The sequence below is a fragment of the Convolutriloba macropyga genome, chromosome 8, assembly GCF_964194025.1.
Source record: "Convolutriloba macropyga chromosome 8, txConMacr16.3, whole genome shotgun sequence".
Taxonomy (NCBI): domain Eukaryota; kingdom Metazoa; phylum Xenacoelomorpha; order Acoela; family Convolutidae; genus Convolutriloba; species Convolutriloba macropyga.
This window is the reverse complement of record NC_134475.1, coordinates 49,549,577-49,575,309: the sequence shown is the minus strand read 5'-3', so window position 1 is coordinate 49,575,309 and position 25,733 is coordinate 49,549,577. Positions and strand designations below refer to the sequence as shown.

Sequence of the window (25,733 nt, the reverse complement as noted above, 5' to 3'; positions counted from 1 at the left end):
TTCGCTCGACCAATTTTTCTTCTGACTCATTCGATTTTTCGTCCTCAAAAACGGAAAAACAGGTGGCGCTCGGAGGAAATTAAGTTCGCTTAGATCCTTACAAAAAACTATGAGGCTAACCGTGATCTTTTAAAGAGCCGTAATAATTACCCCGCTTCAAATGAAATTATTAATTACCCAAATAATTACCCCGCACAAAAAGCGCTAAAGACTAATTTGAAAGCAACAAATTCTACCGGGCAGGGTAGATTGTTTGACATTTGACTGTGGTTTCATTTGAAGCGGTATAATTATTACGGCTCTTTAAAAGATCACGGTTAGCCTCATAGTTTTTTGTAAGGATCTAAGCGAACTTAATTTCCTCCGAGCGCCACCTGTTTTTCCGTTTTTGAGGACGAAAAATCAAATGAGTCAGAAGAAAAATTGGTCGAGCAAAAAAATCTCAATAAAACATAACACAAAAATCGCTAAAGACTAATTTGAAAGCAACAAACTTTTTATTTGTTGCTTTCAAATTAGTCTTTAGCGATTTTTGTGTTATGTTTTATTGAGATTTTTTCGCTCGACCAATTTTTCTTCTGATTCATTTGATTTTTCGTCCTCAAAAACGGAAAAACAGGTGGCGCTCGGAGGAAATTAAGTTCGCTTAGATCCTTACAAAAAACTATGAGGCTAACCGTGATCTTTTAAAGAGCCGTAATAATTACCCCGCTTCAAATGAAACCACAGTCAAATGTCAAACAATCTACCCTGCCCGGCAGGAACAAGACAAATTTTCGATGACAATATAATTTACACACTCCGTTTTCAAGGACCCTCAGTTTCAGGTTTTTTCTATATTTCTTCGCCATTTTGTTTAAAATACAATTTTACTTCATGTTGAAAGTTTTAGAATGTTTCCAAAATATGGAGCATCTCAATTTAGGTGAAGAAACAACTAATTGCAGAATTATATCCCTCAACCTTCTGAAACTAACTGCCTAATTTCTTTGCTTTTTAACGTCCTAACAAAAACACTATTTCATATTTTTTTCTCGTTTTATAATGTATTTTACAGCAGTCGGCATTCCCAGGACAATGAAATAACATTTTGCAGGAAATCTTTCCGGTGAAATTATATAAGAGAAGCGAGACGAGACTTGATCACTGAGGTACAGCGCTGCCTATTTTGAGTTTACAACAACACTGCAAACTTCGAGTTTGAAAAAATGCCTTCCCTACTTCAATCTATGTTCTTCCGTTGATTCTGCTGTCAAGCAGTATCATGACTCCACTGAAATCCCAGTTTCAGAGTCTCTCTATTTCTTTTAATTTTTAAGTTTTTGACTACCGTCAGGTTTTTTAGATATACGCAGGAATTGCCTTGCTGCCAGGAGAAGATTGACTACCCTGTTAAATAGGGGCTTTCATTTAATTGGCCTTTTTCCCCGGATCAAATTTTTTCATCAATTTCTTCCACTTTAAATCATTTTTTGGAGCTATGAGGACAAGTAACGTTATACCGCCACCAGCAAAATGGCTCCTCTAACTACCTTCTGACGTGTGTCTGCAAATTTTTTGGACCTCTGGTCAAGATATTTGAAATAATCGGTATCAGTTTCTGCCCTGGTAAAAATGGAGTTGCGAAAAGACATCCGAACTGAGGCAAATGACAATCTTGACAATAGTCTTCGTCGAGAGCTTGAAACTGTGGCTGCAATATATTTTGATTTGTTTTTATATTTGAGAAACTCTGAAACTGGATTTCACGTGTATTCGTGATTCCGGTTGACAGCTAACTCAACGAAAGAACACAGTGTGAAAGCAGTGTTGTGCTTCAGGTACCAGTTCTCGTACCACTTCATCTAAATAATTTCACAGGAAAAAATTAATACCAGATGTTTTATCATTGCTCAGGCTTGGCCGACGGCTGTAAAATTTATAACAAAACGAGCATTAAAGACGCAGAAAAATATGACCTTTAGCCGGTTAGTTTCAAAAAGGAATGTTAAAAATCTTTTTTATAGTGTCAGCGTTTACTGAGTTTTAACGTTGCATTTACATAATAGAAAAGCAGGAACCGTTCCGAGCAACAAAAATTGAGGCTTTCGCATTATAGCCCGCCATGAATTTATAGCCACCCATTATGGTATAATAACCGTGATTGGGGGGCTATAGGTTATCTGACTACTAAGCTGGGGTTGGTTTATAATGGGAAAGTCCCAAAAAAATTGATGTCGAAAGATTTCATCCGTGCGTATTTTTTGGTACAAAAATCAGTGCCGATGTCAAAAAAACAATCGCTAAATGCTAAGTGTAAAAATGTATTTAGGAAAAATCATGGGTCTGTCAATGCCCAATCTCAGCTTTAAATTTGCAGAAAAGAGTCGTAAAAATAACAAAATTAAAAAAAATCTTTCAAAACGTAATTTTAGACCAATTCTATTTAATAGCTATCGATTTTTAAGTTTCTAACAACCATCAGGATTCTTAGATATAGAGAACCACTTTCCTGCCGCCCCAAGTTGACAGCCTGCTCTCTCGAGAAGGGGCTTTCTTTTTAATTGACATTTTTTCATTTGATCATATTTTTCATCAAATTCCTCCACTCTACTTCATTTTTTGGAGTTAGAAGTACAAATAGCATTATACCAGCCCCAGCAAAATTTCTTTCTCCAACTAACTCCTGACGTGTGTCTGTAAAGTTTTTGAATTTTTGGTCAAGATATATGAAATAATTGGCATCAGTTTCTAGCATGGCCAAGATGGAGTTATAAAAAAAGATATTAAATGACGCAGATGACAATCTTGACAATAGTCTTCATCGTTTGCTTGATATTGAAACTGCGGCCGCATTATACTTTGATTTGTTAATTGTAAATGAGAAACTCTAAAACTGGGATTTCCGTAGTTTCCTGATTCTTGTTGACAGCTAAATCTAAGGAAGAACACACTGAAAGTAGGGAACGCAGTTTTGCAAATTCGAATTAAGCAATTTTTTCCCCCGGGAATCAATTCTCGTCCCACTTCTCTTCACGAATTTTATCAAAAAGGAATTAGGAAAGGCTTTAGTAGCTCTTTTCGATGAAATTCTTGAAAAAAGTAGTACGAGAACTGATCCCCGGGGCACAACACTGCATATTTGGAGTTTACAATAATGCGCTCGCTATCTCGCTACGTTGTTCCGTTGATCCAGCTGTCAAGCAGTATCACGACTCCTCGTGAAATCCCAGTTTCAGAGTCTCTCAGCTTTTTTGCGTGTTAGACCTTGTCGAAAGCCTTTTAACAAGTCAAACTAGAATGCTGCTACAGTTTCAATATAAAGCAATCTCTTTTTACAACTCCATCATGACCAGGGCAGAAACTGATGCCGATTATTTCAAATAACTTGACTAAAGTTCAAAATTCTTTGCAGACACACGTCAGGAAGTAGTTGGAGAAGGAAATTTTGCTGGGTTTCTCATAATGTTATCTGTCCTCTTAACTCCAAAAAAAAGATTTAGAGTGGAAGAAGTAGATGAGAACTGTGATCATATGAAAAAAGGCCATACAAAATAGAGCCAAATCGCAAGAGAGCAGTCGGTCAACTTGAGGGGGAAGGACAATTCCTCCGTATATCTGAAGCCTGACGGTAGTGAAAAACTTAAAAATCGACAGCTATTAAATATCATTGCTCTAAAGTTACGTTTTGAAAGATTTTTTTAAATTTTGTTATTTTTTGGACTCTTTTCTGCATATTTAAAGCTGAGATTAAGCGGTGACAGTCCCATGTTTTTTTCTTGAATTGTTTTTACACTTGGCACGTAGCATTTGTTTTTTCGACATTGGCACTGATTATTGTACCAAAAAATGCGCACGGATGAAATCTTTCGACATCGGTTTTTGGGTCTTTCCCATTATGTCCCAACCCCATGTCCCACCCCCATGTCCCATTATGTCCCAGCTTAGTGGTCAAATAACTTATAGTCCCCAATCATGGTAATTATACAATAATAGGTGGTTATTATTTCAGGGGGGCTATAATGTCGAAGGCTCAGTTTTTGATGCTCGGAACAGTTACTGCGTTTCTATTGTGTAAATACAACTAAGGTCAAAATGTTTGAAATAATCGGAATCAGTTTCTGCCCTGGTAAAGATGGAGTTTTAAAAAGCAATTTGAAATGTCACAGATGACAATCTAGACAATAGTCTTCGTCAATTGCTTAATATTGAAAGTGTAGCCGCATTATACCTTGATTTGTTAAAAGGCTTTCGACGGGTCTAACGCACAAAAAAAGAGTCTCTGAAACTGGGATTTCAGTGGAGTCATGATAGTGCTTGACAGCAGAATCAACGGAAGAACATAGATTGAAGTAGGGAACGCATTTTCGCAAATTCGTAGTATGCAGTGTTGTTGTAAACTCAAAACAAGCAGTGTTGTTCCTCAGGGATCAGTTGTCGTCCCTCTTTTCTTGAATAATATTACTTGAAAAGATTCCCTCAAGATGTTATATCATTGCTCTGAGAATTCCGACTGCTGTAAAATAGATTATGACATGAGAAAAAAATTATGAAATAGTGTTTTTGTTAGGACGTTAAAAAGCAAAGAATTCAGGCAGTTAGTTTCAGAAGGTCGAGGGATATAATTTTGCAATTGGTTGTTTCTTCACCTAAATTGAGATGCTCCGTACCTTGGAAACATTCTAAAACTCTCAACATAAGGTAAAATTTTGTTCTGAACGAAATGGTGAAGAAATATCGAAAAAACTTGAAGCTGAGGGTCCTGGAAAACGGAGTGTGTAAATTAAAATGTCCTCGAAAATTTGTTTGGTCCTGCCGGGCAGGATAGATTGTTTGACATTTGACTGTGGTTTCATTTGAAGAGCGGAAATTTTTATCGGAAGGTGATTCCATTAGCGTAGAGCTGTTGAAAAATTGTATTTTTACACTGCTAGTTTTGCGTCAGTTGAGTTTTATGTCTGTTTTAGAGAATTTTTAGAGTTTTACGTTTGTCATTTGGACGTCGTTAGAGGATATTATAACTTCTTAATAATTCAAGTGCCCAACCACCTCCTATTTCAGGTGCCCATCCTCCAATTTAAGAACAAAACAATAGTGAGCTTCTGCTAAAAACTTCAATTATCATAAAACTTTATGAGCATGATTGCTATTGTTGACATAGAACAATTGACAAACAAAAGAAGAAATATCAGCAAGGCCCCTCATAGTTTTTAACAGTTACTTGACAGAACCCAAAATGTTATCCTAGTTTCTTCAGTTGAATAATCGAGTAATGAATTTTTCATAATATCTGTTTCTTTAACGATTCTAATTGAACCCTTTTTGCTAATCTTTATTAAGAGAAACAATATTATTCTTGTTGTATACTTACTCAGTTGTCGACTGCGCATCTCGAAGAGAAGTTTCTTAACGGAATTTTGTTGCCATACGTCGCTCCTTGAAGAAACACCTAATCCTATGAATAAAAATTAGTGTATGTACACAAGAACAAGCAAACAATTAGATTTGATTAAAATTTTTTCAGTTTTTTTTCATACCAGAATTTACATTTCTTTATTACTACACACCTGGTACATGAATACGATAAATCCGAGCCCCACTAGTCGTGAGATAGCAATTCTAGCGACGAATGTGTCTTATGTTTTGACATGAGACTTTTTTTATCAACTTTTTATAACTTTTTTTATCTACAAGGCCTTTGATAAAAATGCTCATATTAGCAATATCAGCGTATTGAACAAAGTGACATATGACTGCAGGAATGGATTATTGCCTGACAGGACATCATTTCCGGGCTTGGGAATGTACGAAAATGGAAAAAAAACATCGAAGAGTGTAAGAACACTGATTGAAAACAACTGATACTTTCAAAGATTAACCGCTCTGGTTTTATGACTTGATACATCATCAACACCCTAACTTCACAACCACTAACGAGTTATATTGAGAACATAGTGGATTACTGGCGGCGAAACGGATTTCAATTTATAGAGATAATATTCTGCTACAGAGATGGAGCTCCAGATGTTCCAATTTTACCTAAAAATATTTTTCAGGTAACAAAATACATGATCTCTTTAGCAAAACACCGGAAACATTTGGCATGTGAAGCAATGCAAAGGGACTAAACCAATAACCCAACTGAAGTTAAAGACTTCAGACGTTATTTGGAGGCGTCACATCAACTGGTGTGTATTATCGAAGAAAGGCACATTTGAGCCTTAACAGGGCAGCTACAAGAACAAGCAAGCGTTAAGAAATGTGTAAACGATGTCAATTTGTTAATTCTGTACTGCATTGTCCCTAGATCAGACGAATCTCGTTCGAACGCGCCCATCATATCAGTGCGCTGGCTAAACCCAATATTGAGAGATCTTGTGCGCCTTTTTTTGATGTGTATGTTCATATTATGTGCATGTGATGCCACCAAACAATGTTTAAGATTTTTAATTCCAGCTCGCTTTCTGAATTTTGTTGCTTTCTGATTGATTGAGTTGCCAACTGTCCCGTTGTCTTTTTGTAGAGATATTAAATTTTGTCACCTGAATGAATAAATTACTTTTTGACAAATTTGAAAAATATATCTTTATTGCATAAAGTGTATTATCTAAATTGCACATAAACAAAAGCACAAAAAAGACTGGAAGATGATCTAGCGCACGGCCCTCATAGTCGAGTGGTTAATGGTCTTTTACGTCTGAGGCCTCGGCTTCAAAACCCTAAGTGGTCGGAGTTCATTTGCACCCATAAAAAACTCTAGGCAACCGCCCTTTGTGGATTAAATTGCCCCCTTGTCATTTGTGAGAAATGTGTCCAATGTTGGTTGGTTTATGCCAGATAAAAAACTTTTTGCGCTAGATGGGCTTCACAATTTTGCCTTTCAAGATTTTCTATGTTGAATATGCCGATTGCAAAATTGGCTGAACAAAAAAAATACAGTTGAGTGAGTCTGATCGCCCTTTTTGCCCACATTTCTCAAGTGAAACATTATTACTGTTGTATGCTTGCTCAAAAACGTCCCACTAGTGTGAATGTACCATCATCTAAAGTCAGCAAAACGTTTTCCCACTCATATGCAAGTCTCGACCTTCCACCTCATTACTGGTCATCCCTACTTTAGGGTGCTACTTTTTTGTAAAAGTAAAAACCCGTTTGACAGCATCTTATCGATTGACGACTCTTCCGAAATGAACCACCCAGTTGGACTAGAGTTCTCTCATTCTCTTATTCCCCACAGTGGACAATAAAAACGTCTATATGTCTTCCAATTTCTACAAAGAGCATATGCCACATTAGAAATTTTATTTTTTCCACCTATCTTCCAATTTTTATTTTCAACAGAATCGTTTCATACTTCTACACAACGGATTGTTCATAAGTCATTGGACTGGAGTCATGTGGCATATTGGATGGGAATTTTTCGCGACGTCTACCAATGAAGAACATTTTTTCTGAAGTCCAGAACTTTCCCTGTTGAGGGGAGAGTGACGTCCTGCAGAAAACTTCAATAATCATGAAACTCAATGAGCATGATTGCCATTTGGTTACATAGAACAATCGATAAGCAAATAAACAAATATCAGCAAGCCTTATCTTAGTTTTGAACAATACTTTTAGAGAACAGTATTTGTTATCCTTGTTTTTCACTTGAAAAATCGAGTAAAAAATTTATCACAAGAGTTGTTAATTTACCAATTCTAATTGAACCCTTTTTGCTAAACTTTTTTAAGTGAAACATTGTTATTATTGTTGTATACTTACTCACAGTTGGCGACTGCACATCTCGAACATAAATTCCTTGACTCAATTTTGTTGCCATCCTTTGCTGCTTGAAGAAAAGTACAGTGATAAATTGATCATAATATCTGTTAAATTACGGATTCTAATTGAACCATTTTTGCTAATCTTTCTCAAATTAAACATTATTAATATTTTTTATACTTACTCACAGTTGTCTACTCCACATCTCGAAGAAAGCTCCTTGAGGCAGTTTCGTTGTCATACATGCTGCTTTAGGAAACACCTAAACCTTAGAAAAAAAAATTATGCATGTTACAAGAATGGGCCAGCAAACAGATTTAGTTAGAAATCGTCAACTTTTTTTAGACCAAAAAATACTTTTCTTTGTTACAACACACCTGATAAAATAATTGCTGACAGGAAGGAAGGCAACTTGATCAACATGCTAGAAGACTGTGACGAGCTGAAACATCACGCCGGCAATATTTGTGTAACAAATTATCTTTCCTGCCGCCTGCGAAGTAGATAAACAAGGAATTTGCAGATGCTAAACAAAATCCAAAGCAGGGCTTCTTTGAAAGTCATTTTTCATCCTTAACTGAGTGCAGTATTTTGATAAAGTGCTTAAACAGCTTGACAAATTTTCTTCAACCACAGTAGATTGTACTCATTGCTCACATTCAAGGGTTATTTTGCTTGCGAAAAAATCAATGATTATGATTTCATAAAAATTGGTTTTACATGAAAGTTACTTAGTAACCTAAAGCCATAAAACCAAGAGATCACAACACAACGCACTCCTTAACTTGTTTAAATTACATTTTAAACTCCTAAACTAAAGATTTTTGGCAGAGAGACAATTTTTTCTTTGTCTCATTTTAAATTGAATTGTAACACGTTACACTCACAAATTAATTAAAAGTCATTGAGAGTGAAGGAACCATATTCAAGCAAAAAGTAAAATGGCACAATCACAAATCAGAATTAAAGCTTATGGTGGTTTAGACAAAGAGAAATTTAAAAAATTTGAAGATCTTTCGAGAAGTAAATTGCAGGAGCGCAACTGGCAAACAATTTGCAACTCTGTTTAAAAGACGGAGCACTTCGCTACTTTAAGACACAATTTGGTCTACAGAAGAAGATTTAGAGCTCAGTTTAAAAGCACTCAGAAACCACTTCGTTAATCCACAGGTTCAGGAATTACATGTATTATAGCTGGAGAGCATATTTTGATTCTAAAAGTGAGTCAACGGAGAATTTTCGAGTAACTCTTCAATATGCTGCTCTGCACGGATGACCAGACCCGATTCTTGAGGCCTATCCTCTGAGAGCGGATCAGGAAGCGAGAAATGCAGTTGTTGAGCAAAATAATTGGGCATTGGATTTCGGACAGCAAGAAAGAGAGCACCAGGTTAAAAAGTTTCTTACGAAGTGTAAGAAAGTTAATTGAGAGCTAAGCTTCTGAATTAAGCTGAACACACAGCAAGTTATGTCCACTTGGCTGTAAACAGCTGACAATTTATAACTTTTGTAAAATTGATGACAAATCAGATGGAGCATTTAACGAAGTCAGTAGCACCATAACAAAAAATCTGATAAACGCGCTCTCAAAAATCACACAAATGCAGGAAACCTAAGAAAAAATAAGAACAGCAGAATCAGCAGAGGCAGGAAAACAGCTCTGAAAACAAAGGCTATCAGGCAAACTGAAGATACAATTGCAAAAAATTTAAGAAGAAATGGAGGATTTCGAGGAAGAAACGGCTATCGCAATAGCTACTATCGAGGTGGACAACATAATTTCAATAACTCATAATCCTGTCCACAATCATTTCTTACACCAGCACCAGTACCAGTATCTTTTTATAACAAAAAAGAAAGAGCACAGAATCCAAATACTGAGTTAACGGGTCAAGCCTCAGTTCGAGTTGTAACCCAAGATGAGATCAGCAGTCGTGTTTCTACTACGCAATATGCCAAAATTCTCTGTTTTAAATGTGGATATTCAAGGCATCTGGGGAATCAATGCACTCTACGAAAAGGAAAAAGACAGGTGCTACTTTTTTGTCCAAAAAGTACCAATAAATACTAAAAGCACAATTTCCAAAAACGTCATAAAAAACATCTCTGTCTTTTTCTACGTTGCCTGAACAAAATTTTGATGCATATTTAGACTTTTCAGAGAATGGGCTTTGTGCGACCATCCCATTAGAGGTATAACATTGGTCTTCTGATCATGTACTTTCTGACGGCTATATTTGCCACTGTTGTTTAACTGACACAGGTCTTTTAAATGCAATTTATTAAGTCCTATTTCAAAATCACCAAAAACCAACTGCAAAGCTCGAAAATATTTAACCAGTTTTCAACAACGTTGCACTAGTATCTAATTCACTTCTATTTCTTTCTCTGGCTGTCAGAGTTCACTTTGAGATAGCCAAAAATATAATTTCTGACAATTTTATCGTTCTTCCAACGATAAAAACCGTAAAAGGTGGCAACCCCTTCTGTAAAAAAAATCCTATCTGGATATGTCCGTCAAATAGCTTGCTACATTTGCCTGATATAACTGTCATGTTAAACATAATAAAACCAAATAATCAACGAGGCATTATTTTGAAAAATTATGAAAGTTCCAATCTTTTGAAGTAAAAAGCGCCTATTCCGCCGAATTTGTTATAAAATCTTAGATTGTACATTGAGAGAAAACTTTAATCAGTTTTCAAAATGCAAAGATGTAGTCATACTTAATGAAGATACGGCAAGAAAAGGCTAATTTCTGCGACAAAATTTTCTGATCATTACGTATACATTAAAGCCGACACACTAATTGTTTCATTCCACATTCATAATCAGTCACAAGCCCATAGGCTCATAAACGATGGCTCGCTGCTAATTGCACTAGTAAAATTCAGAGAACCAAATGACTTAGAAATTGGTCAGAATCAACTAGTGCAATTTGATCTCTCAAACGAAAAAGTTGCTCCGGGCCTGAAAATTAAAAACTCTGGTTTCCAATCGCAGAAACCTAAAGAGAAACTTTTAGTAGTCCCAAAACTCTACCGCCTTTAGATAGAAAAACTTTTGACCAAATGAAACACTTTCAAGGGCTTGAAAAAATTGATCCGAAAAAGCACTGTGAACAGAAAAGAAAAGTCTTGCAAAATTTATAAAATGGGAAGATTCAGTTCTCATTCAAGAGCAAAAGGTCGAGGTTGAGAAATGATTAGTGAAATTCTCCGTATACTGCTTAAAATCGTTTCCATGTAATTTATAATACAGTGCTTAAATTTAAACTAACACAAGAGCATGACATGCCTGATTACGTCCAAAGTCCTAGTACGCCCATACATTCGCGGGATGAACTTATGGTTGAGTTAGCTCTGATTCATTAGACAAATCTTGTATCAACCCTTTCTCATTTCAAATATAGTAATCGTGTGATTGCACGACGAAAGTCATCAGGCAAACTCCCAATTTTGACTGATTATTATACTAAGGACTTATTATAAAAAGGAATTATTATATAAACACAAATTTTCATATCTCACTCATGAGATTTGCCTCAATACACTCGGCCAGAAAACCTAGATACAAAACCAGTTTGTTTGCAAGCATACCACTGTGTACAAACGGCAGATGACCTTTCAGTTCAACTACTGGCATCTACTTTCGCTTCTCAAACCTATGCGTACAAATGACTAGCAAAAGGTCTTAGTCAATCTGTAACAGGTTTCAGTTCATTTATATGACATTATTTAGATCCATTACTTGCAGCAAACTTTTTTACACTGTGTATGGATGATATTGGTAGAACTGAGTAAATATTTGAAGACCTAATTCCAAGTTTCGCAAAAGTTTTTGATTTTGTTAGAAAGTCAGGATTAAAAATATCCCCAAACAAATTAAGGTTTGAAACTTAAAAAAAATTTTGGGCAAAATAATACTCCAGCAGGTATCCAGCCTGAGAGTTAGAGGATCAAAATGTTTTTGAGTTAATTCAATATGCCAAAAACAGTGAATTAAGTCAAATGATTGATCAAATTTTTGCTCTTTTGGAGAGATTTTATCTCAATTTAGGCCAAACAGTGCTCATAATTACAAATTGTTGAGAAAAAATGCTGAATATTCCATTACTGACGAGCATGACAAAAGTTGGAGATCCTGAAAACAGATATTCAGAAAGCTACAAACTTAACACTGAGATTATCTTAACCAGTCATTCAGTATGTTTTTATGTGAAGCTAGATATAGCGGATCAAGCTTTGTTCTGATGATTGATGGTTATAATTTAGACCAATTAAAAAAGAAAACAAAATAGCTAAGCACCAGTAGCTTTTGGTACAAAACTTTTCAAGGAAACTCAAATAAAATTACACGGAAATTATAGGACTATATTTCGCCCTTGAACATTTTATTTCATTTCATCTGGAGTACAGAAAAAGCAGTTAGAGCTAGACTATTTTTTGTTTGACACTATTTTTGTCAATCAAAAATAGTGTCATAAAAAATATCACTGTCTTTTTCTACTTTGCTTGAACAAAATTTTGATACCCATTTAGACTTTTCAGAGAATGGGCTTTGTGCGACCATCCCATTAGAGGTATAACATTGGTCTTTTGTTCATGTACTTTTTGACGGCTAAATTTTCCACTGTTCTTTAACTGACACAGGTCTTTTACATGCAATTTATCAAGTCCTATTTGAAAATCACCAAAAACAAACCGCAAAGCTTGAAAATATTTAACCAGTTTTCAAAAACTTTGAACTAGCGTCTGATTCACCTCTATTTGTTTCTCTCGCTGTCAGAGTTCACTCTGAGATAGCCAAAAATATAGTTTCTGACAATTTTATCGTCCTTCCAACGATGAAAACTGTAATAAGTGGTAACCCCTTCTTTAAGAAAAATTCTATCTGTATCTGTCCGTCAAATAGCTTGCTACAGTTGATACCTTCACAGATGAACCGTTCTTGTTTTATGACTTGATACATCATCGACACCCTAACTTAACAACCTCTAACGTGTTATACTGAGAACTTAGTGGATTATTGGCGGCGAAACGGATTTCAATTTATAGAGTTAATATTCTGCTACAGAGATGGAGCTCCAGATGTTCCAATTTTACCTAAAAATATCTTTCAGGTAACAAAATACATTATCTCTTTAGCAAAACACCGGGTCAGTTGGCATGTGAAGCAATGCAAAAGGACTAAACCAATAACCCCAGCTGAAGTTAAAGACTTCAGACATTGTTTGGAGGCGTCACATGAACATGTAAGGTTAATCGAAAAAAGGCACATTTAAACCTTAACAGGGCAACTACAAGGACATGCAAGCGCAAAGTAACGTGTAAACGATGCCAATTTGTTAACTCTGTACTGCGTTTTCCCTAGTTCAGACGAATCTCGTTTGAGCGCGCCCAGCATGTCATTGTGCTGGCTAAACCCGATATTGAGACAACGGTGTGCCTTTTTTTCGATGTTCATGTTCATAATATGTTTATGTGATGCCCCCAAACAATGTTTTAAGTCTTTAATTCCAGCTCAGGTTCCGTTGTCTTGCTGTGGAGATATATTTTGTGACCCGAATGACTAATTTACTATTCGACAAATCTGAAAAATAGCTTATTTGTTATAGTATATTATCTCTAAATTGCACAGAAATTAAGACTAGCACAAAAGGGACTGGAAGATAAGCTGGCGCAAGGCCCTTATAGTCGAGTGGTTAATGGTCTTTTGTGCCTGAGGCCGCGGCTTCGAAACCCTAAGTGGTCGGAGTTCATTTGCACCCATAAGAAACTCTAGGGTACCGCCCTTTGTGGATTAAATTGCCCCCTTGTCGTTTGTGAGAAATGTGTCCGACGTTGGTCGGTTTATGCCAGATTAAAAGAACGTTTTGCGCTAGATGGGCTTTATAATAATACTTTTCAAGTCTTTCTATGTTGAATATGCCGATTACAAAGTTGGCCGAACAAAACAAACAGTTGACCTTGTAGTCCCCCTCCCCACTAAGTGAGTCGGAACAACATGTTGCCCTGTAGGGAATTATGGTTGCCCTGTAAAATAAGTGTTCCGACCCCACTTGGGGGAGGAACAACACTATATACTCAAATGGGTTTTTTTTGTTCAGACAATTTTGTCCGATCGATATATTCATCGTAGAGAAATGTGTGTGGTATCATTAAAAAGCTCATCCAGCGTAGAATTCAAAATAAAAAAGATTTCTTTAGTTTTGTATTTTTCTAGGAGTTATCGAGGTTTAAAGTTTTGTGTGAACACGTGATATTTGCCTGATTTTGTTCACTTTTAGCGAAATTTTTGTTCAAATGAAGGTCTTTCTATATAAATATTCTTTCAAAATTACATTTCACGCTACAAAGAGAAACAATTCTGTGTTACCGATAAAAAGGCTAGTTCTGGTCTCTTGAGGAAGTTTACTATCAAAAAAATGTCGAATTCAATATGAGAGCTTTTTAATAGCCGCCCTCATCTTCTCAGCCGGCTATTATTGCGCTCGTATTTTTTTTTACTTCGTCAAACTTTTTTTCGCTTTACCATTTTGCCGCTTTTTCGACATTTTGCGTGAAATCTTTTTGACTTCTCTAGGCTAGTTTCTCTCTTCTCTCATTCTGCTAAAAGTGAATTTGAACATCAGTTGCTAAGCAAAGCAATTCAAAATGAACAGAGTCGGTATAAAAAATTGAAGTCAGAAATAGAAACGGGATAAACCCATAAAGCCCAATTTTAGATGCCCGCTATTTGAACGTCGTTCCTTTAAGTCTTAGTTACCACCTCTAATGCTTATTGGTGTTGATAGTAGCCCCTGTAGCCTCTCTCTAAGAAACAGAAGTATGTTCAACTACGAAATGCCATCAAAATAAATCGGACTTAAACAATTTTTTGTACAAGAATCTTTTTTTTTCAATATATTTTATTCGTTCAATCCCAATCATGCTTATTTGAATCAACGGCGGCTATTTTCCGGCAATCTGCCGGGTATGTTTTAGAAAATTTTCCCATTTATTATTGTATTTTTTGATAGTCACATAGAGACTAGTCACTTTTCATATCGAGATTCAGTTAATAACAAACCTAATTTACAGTCAACTGACAACCAATGAACAAAACAGGGAATTACTCATGTTTTTTTGTCTTCGAAACTTTGTTTTCGAAATTCTTAATGATATTTTTAGTTTTTTTGAGATTTTACTAAATTTTGGGAGTCCTATGGCATAGACGCGCTAACTAAAAATGCAATCGACTTCCTAATGTGCATTAGGTAAACCTTGATAGTGCTTCGAGTGGACGGCTAATGGCTGCTAAGACTTTAAAAGCAATTTTTCGAAATTTTTTAATTTTAACCAATATTAAACTTATTTTCATGAACAGTTAGTCAGTTTCAGTAATGACAGGATACCGTCTTTTTAAGGATCACCAAAATTAATCTGATTAATAGTTTTTTCTGATAAGTATTAGTTTCTGGACTTCGATAACTCGAGTTTCCATAATTTGAAAAAAATCGGATTTTGTAATTTTAGTTCTTTTGAAATCTTTAATCATTATCCTGAAAATTATGGTTCCTATTGGCTTAGAGAAAACGTTCAATGGATTAGAGATAAAGTTTTCAGAGTAAAGATTATGGTTTAAATGGCTTCGACACTTCTCGAAATTTCGGCTGAGTTTTTCTTGGTTTTTGCCTGTATTTGTCGTTTTCATAATCATAGGACTTATTGTGATGTATTATTAATAACATATTGATGACAAACATCCTTGTCTTCCCATTGAGGCATAATGTAGCGTATTTTTTGGATTTTGTTGAAAGCTTTTGGATTCAATGGCTGTTAAGACTTTAAAAATAATTTTTAGAATTTTTTTGGACATTAACCAACCTTTAACTTATTTTCGTGAACTGTAAGTCAATCTCAGTAATTACAGGACCTCCTTCTTTTCTACTGCAACTAAAACGAGCCTGGTTCGCGGTTTTATCTTCTAACTTTTGTTACCTTTCAATTTTTGTCTTAGTATCTTAATATTGATAACTCGCAGTGCCTTAGAGAAAACTTGTAATTCATCATAGATAAAATTTGCGGAGAAAAGTTGATGACTCAAATGAGTTCGGCACTTTTTTACTGAATTTTTGGGCTTTGCCTGGTTTTGTTGTTTTTATCATAAGACTTATTGTGATGTGTCATTGATGACTTAAGAACAGTTAACATCATTATTTTCCTATCGAGGAATAACTTTGCGTATTTATTGACTTCTGCTGAGAGCTAGTGGATTTAGTGGCTTTCAAAACATTTTGAAAAAGTTTCGAGTTTCTTTTGTACACTAACCTCTATTAAACCTATTTCAATTAACTGTAAGTAAATCTCAGTAATTAAATGACACCTTTCCATTTTGTTTCATCCAAAAATAATCTGGTAAGCGGTTTTATCTACTAACTATTGGTTTTATGACTTCGATGCACCGAGTTTTCATAATTTCAAAAAAAAAATTGTGTAATTTTGGTTCCTTTTGAAATCGTATCTCGTTATCCTAACATTCATAGTTCTCATTGGCTTAGAGAAAACATCCAATGGATCATAGAAAAGGTTTTCAGATAAACGCTAATGCTTTCAATGGCTTCGACACTTTTTCTCGCTCTTTTCTACTGATTTTTTGGTTTTTGCATGTATTTGTTGTTGTTTTCATAATCATAAGACTTATTGTGATGTCCCGTTGATTACTTATGATTGACAAACATCATTTCTATCTCATTGGGGTATAACTTTGCGTTCTTTTTGATTTCCGTTGAAAGCCATTGAATTGAATGGCGTTGATATAACTGGTTTTCTCAAAAATTTCGTTGTTTTTTTATATTTCTTCATACTTTTGAAGTCATATTGTTGAGGAAAAAACCCTATTGCTGTTAAAATATATGAAATTGGAAAATTTTTCACCAACAAATTCTCTTTTATTGGGTGCGACACTCTCGCTCAATTTTTTCTGAATTTGCTGATTTGCTATTTTAATTCTTCTTGTAGTCGTGAAATGGTGACTGGTCTCATAGGCCTCTATGTAAGGATTAAATGAATGATGTTATTCAATGCCGTCAGTGTATAGCGAATAGTATTAAAGTTTATGATATTGTTCGTTTTCAAAGGTTTTTTTATACTTTTCAGTTTTTGTTCTTTTCGTCAACTTGGTAACTTTTTCTCGTCATTGAGAGATTCCATTGTAATTCAAAAACCATTTTCCATTAATATCATGTCGTAACTGATGTTTTGTTTGTTGGACAATATGCGTTTTCATGAAAGTTTTTTGAGTGCGCAATATTTGTGTTTCTTTTTCTGTTCTTTTAAATTTAAACATTCAGTTTAAATTTGTTTTTGCTTTTTTTTCGTTTGTTTTTTTTTCTCGTAGTCTTTCTAATAGCAGATCTTGTGAGCGCTGTAATGGGGCGTGGTGTTACGTATTTCAATTAGTAGTTCTGTTGTGTAACGATTTTTTGAACTCAAACATCAATTTTTAATTATCTCCTCATTAGGTTGACAATTAAGTCAAAAATGTAGATGAGCTCGTGTCGGAGCATCATGTGCGAACGCACATTAACGAGCATCCTTGTTCGATCTGAAACTTTCTAATTAGCATTTGATTGATCAAATCAAATTTTAGCAATCGATTTGGGAATTAGACCTTGCTTTTCATTTCTATGATGATTTTTAATTTTTTAGTCGCAACATGGCAAAAGCTTTGAGACCATCGAAGATGCTGAAGAGGTTTCACAGAAAAGAGGAGCCAAGTTTATTCAACGTTGGGAATTCCGGCTTAGAACTGAATGACTTGCCGTCTCATTTTGTACAGAGCGTGTGCCAGATCCTTATTCGTTCTAAAAGTCTGAAATCAGTTTTCAGCCTAAGGGCTACCTGCCGCGGGTTGTATGAATTAATCAACGGATTTCCACTCTTCCTCTTCCAGGAGGTTTGGCTTTATGACACCTTGAACTTCTCAGATCTTGAGTTCTACATTGAGTGGGTGACGCAAAAAACGCGTTGGCGAGTCGAAAGTTTGCTCATTCGAATTATGTACATGGCGAATGAACGTGAACACACGTATCCCGACAAGTTGTTTAAATTGTTCGAAAAGAATCAAGAGTTTTACGGATCTAAGCTTCGTCTATTGCACGTAGAAACAGACTCCGAGGGAGATGATATGTGGTATATCAACAAGCTGGCTTCTATTTTATGCAATCCATCTACAGATATCGACATTGGCTGTCTTTATTCATATGCGAGTTGCCGATCATTCACTTATAACGACAGTGTCAAAAAATTAGAATTGTACGTGCAAACGGACATGTCGGATAAGTGCCCCTTATGGCAGTTTAAGAACTTGGAGAACCTGCGAGTGCTCTGCTTTAACAAAACGGTTGACGCAAGTTATCATTCAAGGCTGCGTAATTTGAGAGAGCTTAGAGTAGGATGTATTAAGACGCTCTTCCATATGGCTCCACTTCCCTGCAATAAACCTTGGTTTCCACTGGTAACCTATCTGCAGTTCTTACACTACCAAAGGAACGAGCATCGCTTTGACGCTTTTGTTCAACAGCACTTTCCCAATTTGGAGCGCTTAGATCTTCAAACCGACTATGATTTTGTTCAACGATATCTCAAACCAGCTGATGTCTTCCACGATGGTGGCGCCAATGACTTCTTACCCAGTTGTTTAGTTACTTTGAAGACATCTGTTTTCCTATTTTGCAGCATTGCTATTCCCGAAAATCTAAAGGAGCTGTTCCTGGAAATGAGTTTTAGCAAAGATGCACTCGATTTTTCCATGGATTATATCTTATATACGCTGCAACAAGCAAGTATACGGATTTTAAATTTGCACTTTTGCTGTGGCATGGAATATTATGATATCGCACCTGTCAGTTTCAAAACGTTGACGAGCATTATCTCAAAATTAATAGCTTCTTTACCTGATCTTGAGGTCCTGTGTATTTCGGTTGCTTTCGAGGTTTCTCAAAGAAACGTGAAATCATGGTTTAAACGAAATCAAGAGGAAATACTGAAGAATCCTAAATTAAAGGTCCTGATTATTGGAAAGTATCCCTTGATATTGTCATCAAATATTTCTTTCAACCTGATGGATAGGATAGATTATTTGACATTCGAGTGTGGATGGACCTTACGAGCGGATTATTACCGCAACGTGATTCCATTAGCATTATGTTGTTAGCAAGTTAAACTTGACGGCTCAGTTCTACTCAATCAATTTTAGGATTACCTTAGAATAATATTTTTAATCTTCGAAATTGAATGTTTTAATGAAATAGCTAATTGAATTCGATCAATTGCAATCAACTTTTTTTTTCAATCAAATCCAGTAAAAAGTTTTTTTGTGATCTTCAGCTAAGTCATCGACTTTAAACACAGTCCAACAAAACAGAGGTTTTTTTAAAATAAGAATTCAATTTGCATGACATTTAACAAAGTGCGCTTTTTTTTCTATTTTCAATTGTTTGGAAGTCATGATCTCTCATATTAGCTGCCCCTACAAAGTTTAGATCATAGATTTATTCTAGAATGTTACGCATGTATATAATGCCTGAAAAATTCTTACTGGGAAAGTTCAAATAAATCGAACAAAAGAACACTTGATTTCCGAGAGAATATATACACACAACCCTGAAGTATATAATAACAACATAAAGAGACGTTTGGTCTTAATTGACAATATTAGTACCAATACCCAGACTTTGGTGGGTTATTCAAACTAAATGGCAGATCTTGCTAAAGATTATAGATGTTGCTTTTTAGCCAAATTTTTTCTTTTAGGTTATTAAGTAAACTTGAAATTCAGTTTACTAACCTTTTCGTACTGAAGTTTTCCTACTTCTTTTTCTTATTTATTTTTTTAACTTTAAAAATTTAAAAAGTAGCATTTTTTCTGTTCTTTTTTCCCAATAGATTCCCTGGCAGCCTGCAATACGTTTATGAGAAGTTCTGGTTTGATTGAGTAGTTATAGAAAACTATTTTCAGTTCCTGAGTCAGTGAGTATCTTTTGAAACTCAAAAATCGACCGATTTTGTTACCTGCATACATGAGCTATTTGGTCCCTGAAATTACATTTTTTGATGAATGGTGATTGTTTTGCACTACTCTGAGGAATTTCTCTTTCAATCGTACCGTTGTGCTCCCAGCTCTCATTTGTACAAAATTAAGACTGATTGTCTTGACACTAGTCTAGCTAAGTTTATTGTAGAAAGCCATCGAGTTAAATTTCGAGTTGTTTCTCATGTGCAGACCACAGCCAACTGTTTGTGTTTTGTGTTTTCATTAAACGACTTGATAAAATTTTAAAAGCGAAACCCCTTATCCCATAATTTTCGGGTTTGATAAGTAAAAGTTGATGATCGAAAGTATCCAAAGCTTCATAAAGTTTGAAGGAATTAGTGTGAACGTGTGTCTTTTTGCAAAATTTTTCTTGAACGCGTTCTTCCAGAACATTCTTTCAATTTTCTATCTCGAGTGATTTCACCCTTAACTTCTTTGAGTGATTTGATTTGCGCTTATTCAGAAATAAGGTCTGTTGCTAAAATTAAAGTGAGTTTGAGAGCTGATTTTACACAGCCCATGTAGCGTGGTGTTTTTCCTCAACTCCCATCCAATATGTAGAGATTCGAACCCATCAGATGCCACATGCGCTTATAAATATTTCCCAAAGTTAGTGAAACAAAGAAAGTTGAAACAATTATAAAGTTAAGTTTGTGACTCACTTTATCTGATACCAGAGAGCTATAATAAAACGTTTTTTATTGATCTCAAACTAAGTTTGTAGCAATTATATTAATCTTGTTGGTCTTTTTTTAATGCGATTTTTCGGTGGACCGAGTTTTAATCTGACCCATTTGACTTTTCGTCCTCAAAAACGGGATAAACAGGTAGCGCCCAGTGGGCATTAAGTTTGCTTAGAGCTTTTCAGGACACTAGTCTCCATTAAGTTCCATTAAGTGGGCATTAAGTTCCATTAAAGGCCCTTAGCTGCGTTTAGTAGTCCCTCAAGTGCCTAGTGCGGTGAAGTTACTGGGAAGTACGTAGTTCAAGGTTAAAAAGTTATTAGGAGTTTTTGAGCCCATAACATTGCATTTTTTCGTGTTTTTTCGTCATTTTTCGAATTTTTCGTTGGACCAGTCTAAAATTGAGTCTGGTTAGCGCTGAGAGGTCTTTTGCAAGACACAAGTTCTTTTATGACCATTTTAAGAGCTCTATGTTTTGGTAATCCAAACAAAGACACGCAAATTTAAACTAATTTTCACAATTTTTTTCAAGTTTTTGAAAATTTTTGTCATTTTGAGATTTTTTCAGCCCTAGGTGTCAAGGAACCTCCTCTAGGGTTTGATAATAGTGTACTGCATAGTTTCTACGGATAGTAAAATGGTTTTCAACTTTTTAACGTCACAAATTTCAGCATTTTTTGTCAAAAATTGCTATTTTTATATTTTTTATCTTTGTCATTATTCAAATTTTTACAGCTCTGTGGCTCGAAAATCTCCTTAAGGGTTTGATAATAAGTTATTGAAAAACTAACTTATGGCCATGGAATTGTTTTCAACTTCTAATATCTCAAATTTTAGCAATTTTTTGAAAAATTGAAATTTTTTGTCATTTTTTATGTTTCTGTAGCTTCAAGAGCCAAGGAACCTCCTGTAGTTTGATAATAGGGTACTGCATAGTTTCTAGATGTAATGCAATATGTTTCATGATTTTAACACTGCGAATTTTTTGGACAAAACTTGCAATTTTTTAAATTTTATGTCTTAATGTTATTATTCAAATTTTTCTAGACCCAGAGGCCAGAAAAACTTTGTAAGGGTTCGATAATAGGTTGCTGAAATCTTTTTATTAGCCATGGATTAGTTTTCATCTTTTTGATATCACAAATTTTATTATTTTTTTCAAGTCTTTCAAAATTTTTCTCATTTTTTGGGTTTCACCAGCCTCAAGAGCCAAGGAACCGGCTCTAGGGTTCGATAATAGGTCACTGCATGGTTTCTAGATGTAAGGGATCCCTTTTCAAGATTTTAACATCACGAATTTCAGCATTTTTTTAAACAAATTTGCAATTTTTTGTTCAATTTTAATGTATCTAATGGCATTATTCAAGTTATTCCAGCCCTAGGGGCCAGAACAACTTAAGGGTTCTATAATAAGTAACTGATTCTTTCTCTTAGCGATAGAAAAGTTTTCAACTTCTTAATTACTCAAATTTTAGTAGTTTTAAGTTTTTCGAAAATGGAAAATGTTTATTTTTTTTAAGGTTTCTCCAGCCTCAAGAGTCAAGGAACCTGCTCTAGGGTTCGATAATAGGTTACTGCATATTTTCTAGATGTAATTGAATGTTTTTCAAGATTTCAACATCACAAATTTTAGCTGTTTTGACAAAACTTGCAAGTTTTTTCAATTTTTTTGATGTTGATTGTTTTTCCAGCCCCACAGACCGGAAAAGCTCTTTAGGGGTTTGATAATTAGTTACTGAAAAAGTAACTTAGCGGCCATTGATTAGTTTTCAACTTTCTATCACAAATTTTAGCATGTTTTAAATAAATTTGCAATTTTTTTCAAGTTGAAATTTTTCTTCATTTTTTAGGTTTCTCTAGCCTCAAGAGCCAGAGAACCTCCTCTGGGGTTTGATAAAAGGTTACTGTATTTGTTCTAAATGTAAGGGAATGTTGTTCAAGATTTTAATATCACGAAATTGAGAAATTATAAATTATTTTCAGTTTTTTAATTTTTTTTATTTTCCGCACCAGGGGCCCAGGCATCTGCCCCAAGGTTGGAAAATAAGTTTCTGCATGTTAACGGATTGGTTATCATTTTTAATGACTCGAGTTTTAGCAATTTTTATATAAAAATAAATTTTTTCAATATTTCAACAAATTGTGTTCCAAATTTATGGATCTTTGAGACAGTGAAGGTATTTAAGGCTTGAAATCAGGATACTGGATAGTCTCTTGAGGCAATAAAATAGTTCTGAAGGTATTTATATTACGAATTTTAGCAAGATTTTGTTAAAATGTGCCATTGTTTCTCCAAATTTTTGAATATTTGTCCTTTTCTCAATTTAACGATCATTACTGGCCAACGAGACTTTTTGGGTCTTGCAGATGGTCACATGAGAGAATTCCAGATGCATAAAGTGGTTTTAAACTTTACTTATGGTGTGAAGGGTGGTTCTCAGAAATTGATCCCCCAGCACCGCCCCCACCTCAAACCCTTGCCAACCCTAGCCCCTGCACGTCGTTCAAATCTTAAGGGCTCCGTGCTGCCAAAGATCCAGGATCACCCTCCCACCGCCCCCCCCCCGCTGCGCTCTTTTCACGCCTCTTCAATTAAACTAAAGCTAGCCTCACGTGGCTAGCTACTGACGAAGCCAACCGCTCGCCGGTCGTTTGAAAGCGATTCACCCAACGTTATTCCGTTAAGTTTGAATCAATTGACACTACTAGCATGCGCTTTTTCAGTTTTCTATGAATCTTAATTGCAGCCGTGGAAAAATACTAAAATCTTCCAAAAAATGTGGTAGCTTGTTTTTAGCGCGAAAAAGCTACTTCGAAATCTGCTCATCCTGAAGAAATTAAATTCCAACATTAATTTTTTTAAGCTATGAATTATAGTTAGGATTTCTTTTTGAACAATGTTTTTACTCACAATTATAAACGTTTGATAGTTGCTAAAGCGAAATTATTTTTTGGAAATAAGTTTTTGAGCCACTGCTCCTCTTCAATATCAAATAAAGTTCATTTTGACTAGTGAGTTCTAAATTTCATATGAGTAAATTTTATAAACGCATTATTTTCATAATCCAGAAAGAAAATCGTTTTAATAAATTCCGTTTGAGCTTTTATTACTGAAGTAAAAAGTTGAGACCGTCCCTATAAACCTTTTGTTTACTATTCTATAAACCAAATGCTTACTATTCCTATTTTTTCCTTATCTAGGTGAACCTGCAGCCATAAATTAATTTTTCGAAATATGCGGCAAATCATTAGATGCAATCTTCTGACAAAAATCTGGCCAATTTTTTTTTGACAATTTTCAGTTTCTTTTAGACATTGAAGAGCTGCTGAGTGAGCTGACGATTGTCCGAGTGAACTGACGATTGTCCATATTGTAAAGTTGAAGAGCGCACAGTGCACCACTTGTTTGAATGTAGCAGCAATCCGACCGAGTTAACTATTGAAGACCTCTGTAGAAACCCGAAGAAAGTAGCAGAATTCCTGAACCTGGCAACTGAAGATAGCACACAGACCACACCATCTGAAACATCCGTGGAGAGGTCATCAACCGAAACTCTGCCTGAAACAACAGCAGAAAGTAAGCACATTACGAGTTTACCTCAGTTCTCCGCAAACAAAAACTGAGAAATTTACTTACTCGCCTCCAGACGTGCCCATGGAGGTGCTAGGAAAATTGACCGACAGGGCGTTTAGCCGACAAGGAAAAAAAGGGAAATTTAGCCGACAGTTTTATCATAATTGGTCATAAAAGTCTCATTGGTCCATAAATCAGTAGTTCGGTTGTGATAGATTCATATCAAGTCCCACGGGCCGCTGAGGCATGGCCATGGCCCGCGAGGCATGGCCAGATGTGGTTAAATACCTTTGTTACGCTAGTTGATAGACCTTCGTTACACTAGTCGAGCAAAAAACTGCGGTATATTTGTCCGCTTACAAAATAGTGTTTTAAATTGGCCAATCACATCTGAATAAGTTTTATTGCTCATTTTACTTAAATTGTCGGCTAAATTTCTCAATTTTTGGTTGTCGGCTAAACGCCCTGTCGGCCAATACGGCGGCCACCGCCCATGGAGTTCTCAGCTGGGAAGATGGCTTGTGTGGCACATTGACCGTTCGTAAAGGAGTAACCAAGGAAGAAAGAAGCAACCAAGCATCCCATCGTTCAAAAAGTTTTAAAGAAGAGCGAAAATCGAAAAGCCATCAAGGACTGACGAAGAGCTACTACAACAACAAGAGCTGCTGAATCTACTTTCTGCTGATGGAGCTTCGTTAAAAATGATTTCATGTCAATGAATTGGATTTTCAATGCAGCTAATGAATATTTGAAGTTGTGACTTATAATATGCGTTGCGTGAGAGGACGAAAAGCTGCCAAATCTTGAAAACTTTCGGGTCCCAATGACTTCATCCGGCTATAATTAAAAATTAAAATTCGAAAGAGTGAAGTTGTTTGGAAAGCTAAATGAAATAGGAAGAAGGTAAAAGAGGTGGAAAAAAAAGAATTTATTTATCAGATGTGAGCTTATGTTAAACAATAATATTGAATTAAGTAAAATTAAACTCAGCACCAGAAGGGACAGGCAACGAGGCCGTCAGGCCAGCAAAAAAACCTGCCCTAAGAGAATTTTGAATAATATTGATCATTTACAGATGAAAAAAAATCGTAACGTTGCATATAAACAAATTAAGTTTATGACAATTTAATCTTGCATCAAAAAAATAATAATATCTTACGGCAAAAAGACACTTGGCAAACATATTCGAAGACTTCTTTCAGGTACATTTAAACAAAAAAAATTCAGTCAAAAAAAAATTAAAATATATCTGCAAATGCGACATCAACTAAGAGGAAAAAAATACAAGTATTCATACACACTTTTATTTTCACTAAAATAAGACCCGGTAACCACGACTTTCTCATCGTATATCTGGACCATAAACGGCATTTAAAATTCTTCTAAATAACCAGAAACAGAAAAATTTGAATAATTCCATTTTTGCTGAAAAATTTTCTAAGTATTTATCCAAAAAATCGACAAAAAAATGCCATTTTCTCGGATTCCAGAGGTCGTACGAGGCTCATATCTGGGCATAAAAAAACGATTTTAAAAAAAAATTGGTGCCAGCCCCACCCCCTCAGGGGCAGCAAGCTGGCACCAAAAAATGTTTTCCAAGAAAAACCCAAAAATCACAAAGTCGCACCCCAGCAACGCACACTTTTTGAAAATATAAC

At 35.4% G+C, this 25,733-nt stretch overlaps 3 protein-coding genes across 5 annotated transcripts in view; 2 read left to right on the top strand and 1 right to left on the bottom strand.

The window, feature by feature from the left end:
- LOC142344794 (inactive selenide, water dikinase-like protein) overlaps positions 1-25,733 on the top strand; it is a 148,560-nt gene that overhangs the window by 105,495 nt on the left and 17,332 nt on the right. The gene's annotated exons all lie outside the window — the stretch shown is intronic.
- The window catches only part of LOC142344796 (sphingosine-1-phosphate phosphatase 2-like), a 425,673-nt gene that overhangs the window by 395,064 nt on the left and 4,876 nt on the right, over positions 1-25,733 (bottom strand). The window lies entirely within an intron of this gene.
- On the top strand, positions 17,405-24,945 carry LOC142344793 (uncharacterized). 3 transcript variants are annotated; one of them, XM_075396737.1, is made up of 3 exons: positions 17,405-18,564; positions 23,814-24,162; positions 24,575-24,945. In XM_075396737.1, exons 1-2 carry the CDS (start codon positions 17,440-17,442, stop codon positions 23,829-23,831), a joined length of 1,143 nt encoding a protein of 380 aa, XP_075252852.1. In that variant the 5' UTR covers positions 17,405-17,439; the 3' UTR covers positions 23,832-24,162; positions 24,575-24,945. The 3 variants fall into 3 exon arrangements, 2 of the variants coding, with proteins under 2 accessions (XP_075252852.1, XP_075252851.1); XM_075396736.1 differs by having other exon boundaries at positions 17,405-18,789; XR_012759282.1 differs by lacking the exon at positions 17,405-18,564 and adding an exon at positions 19,445-19,462.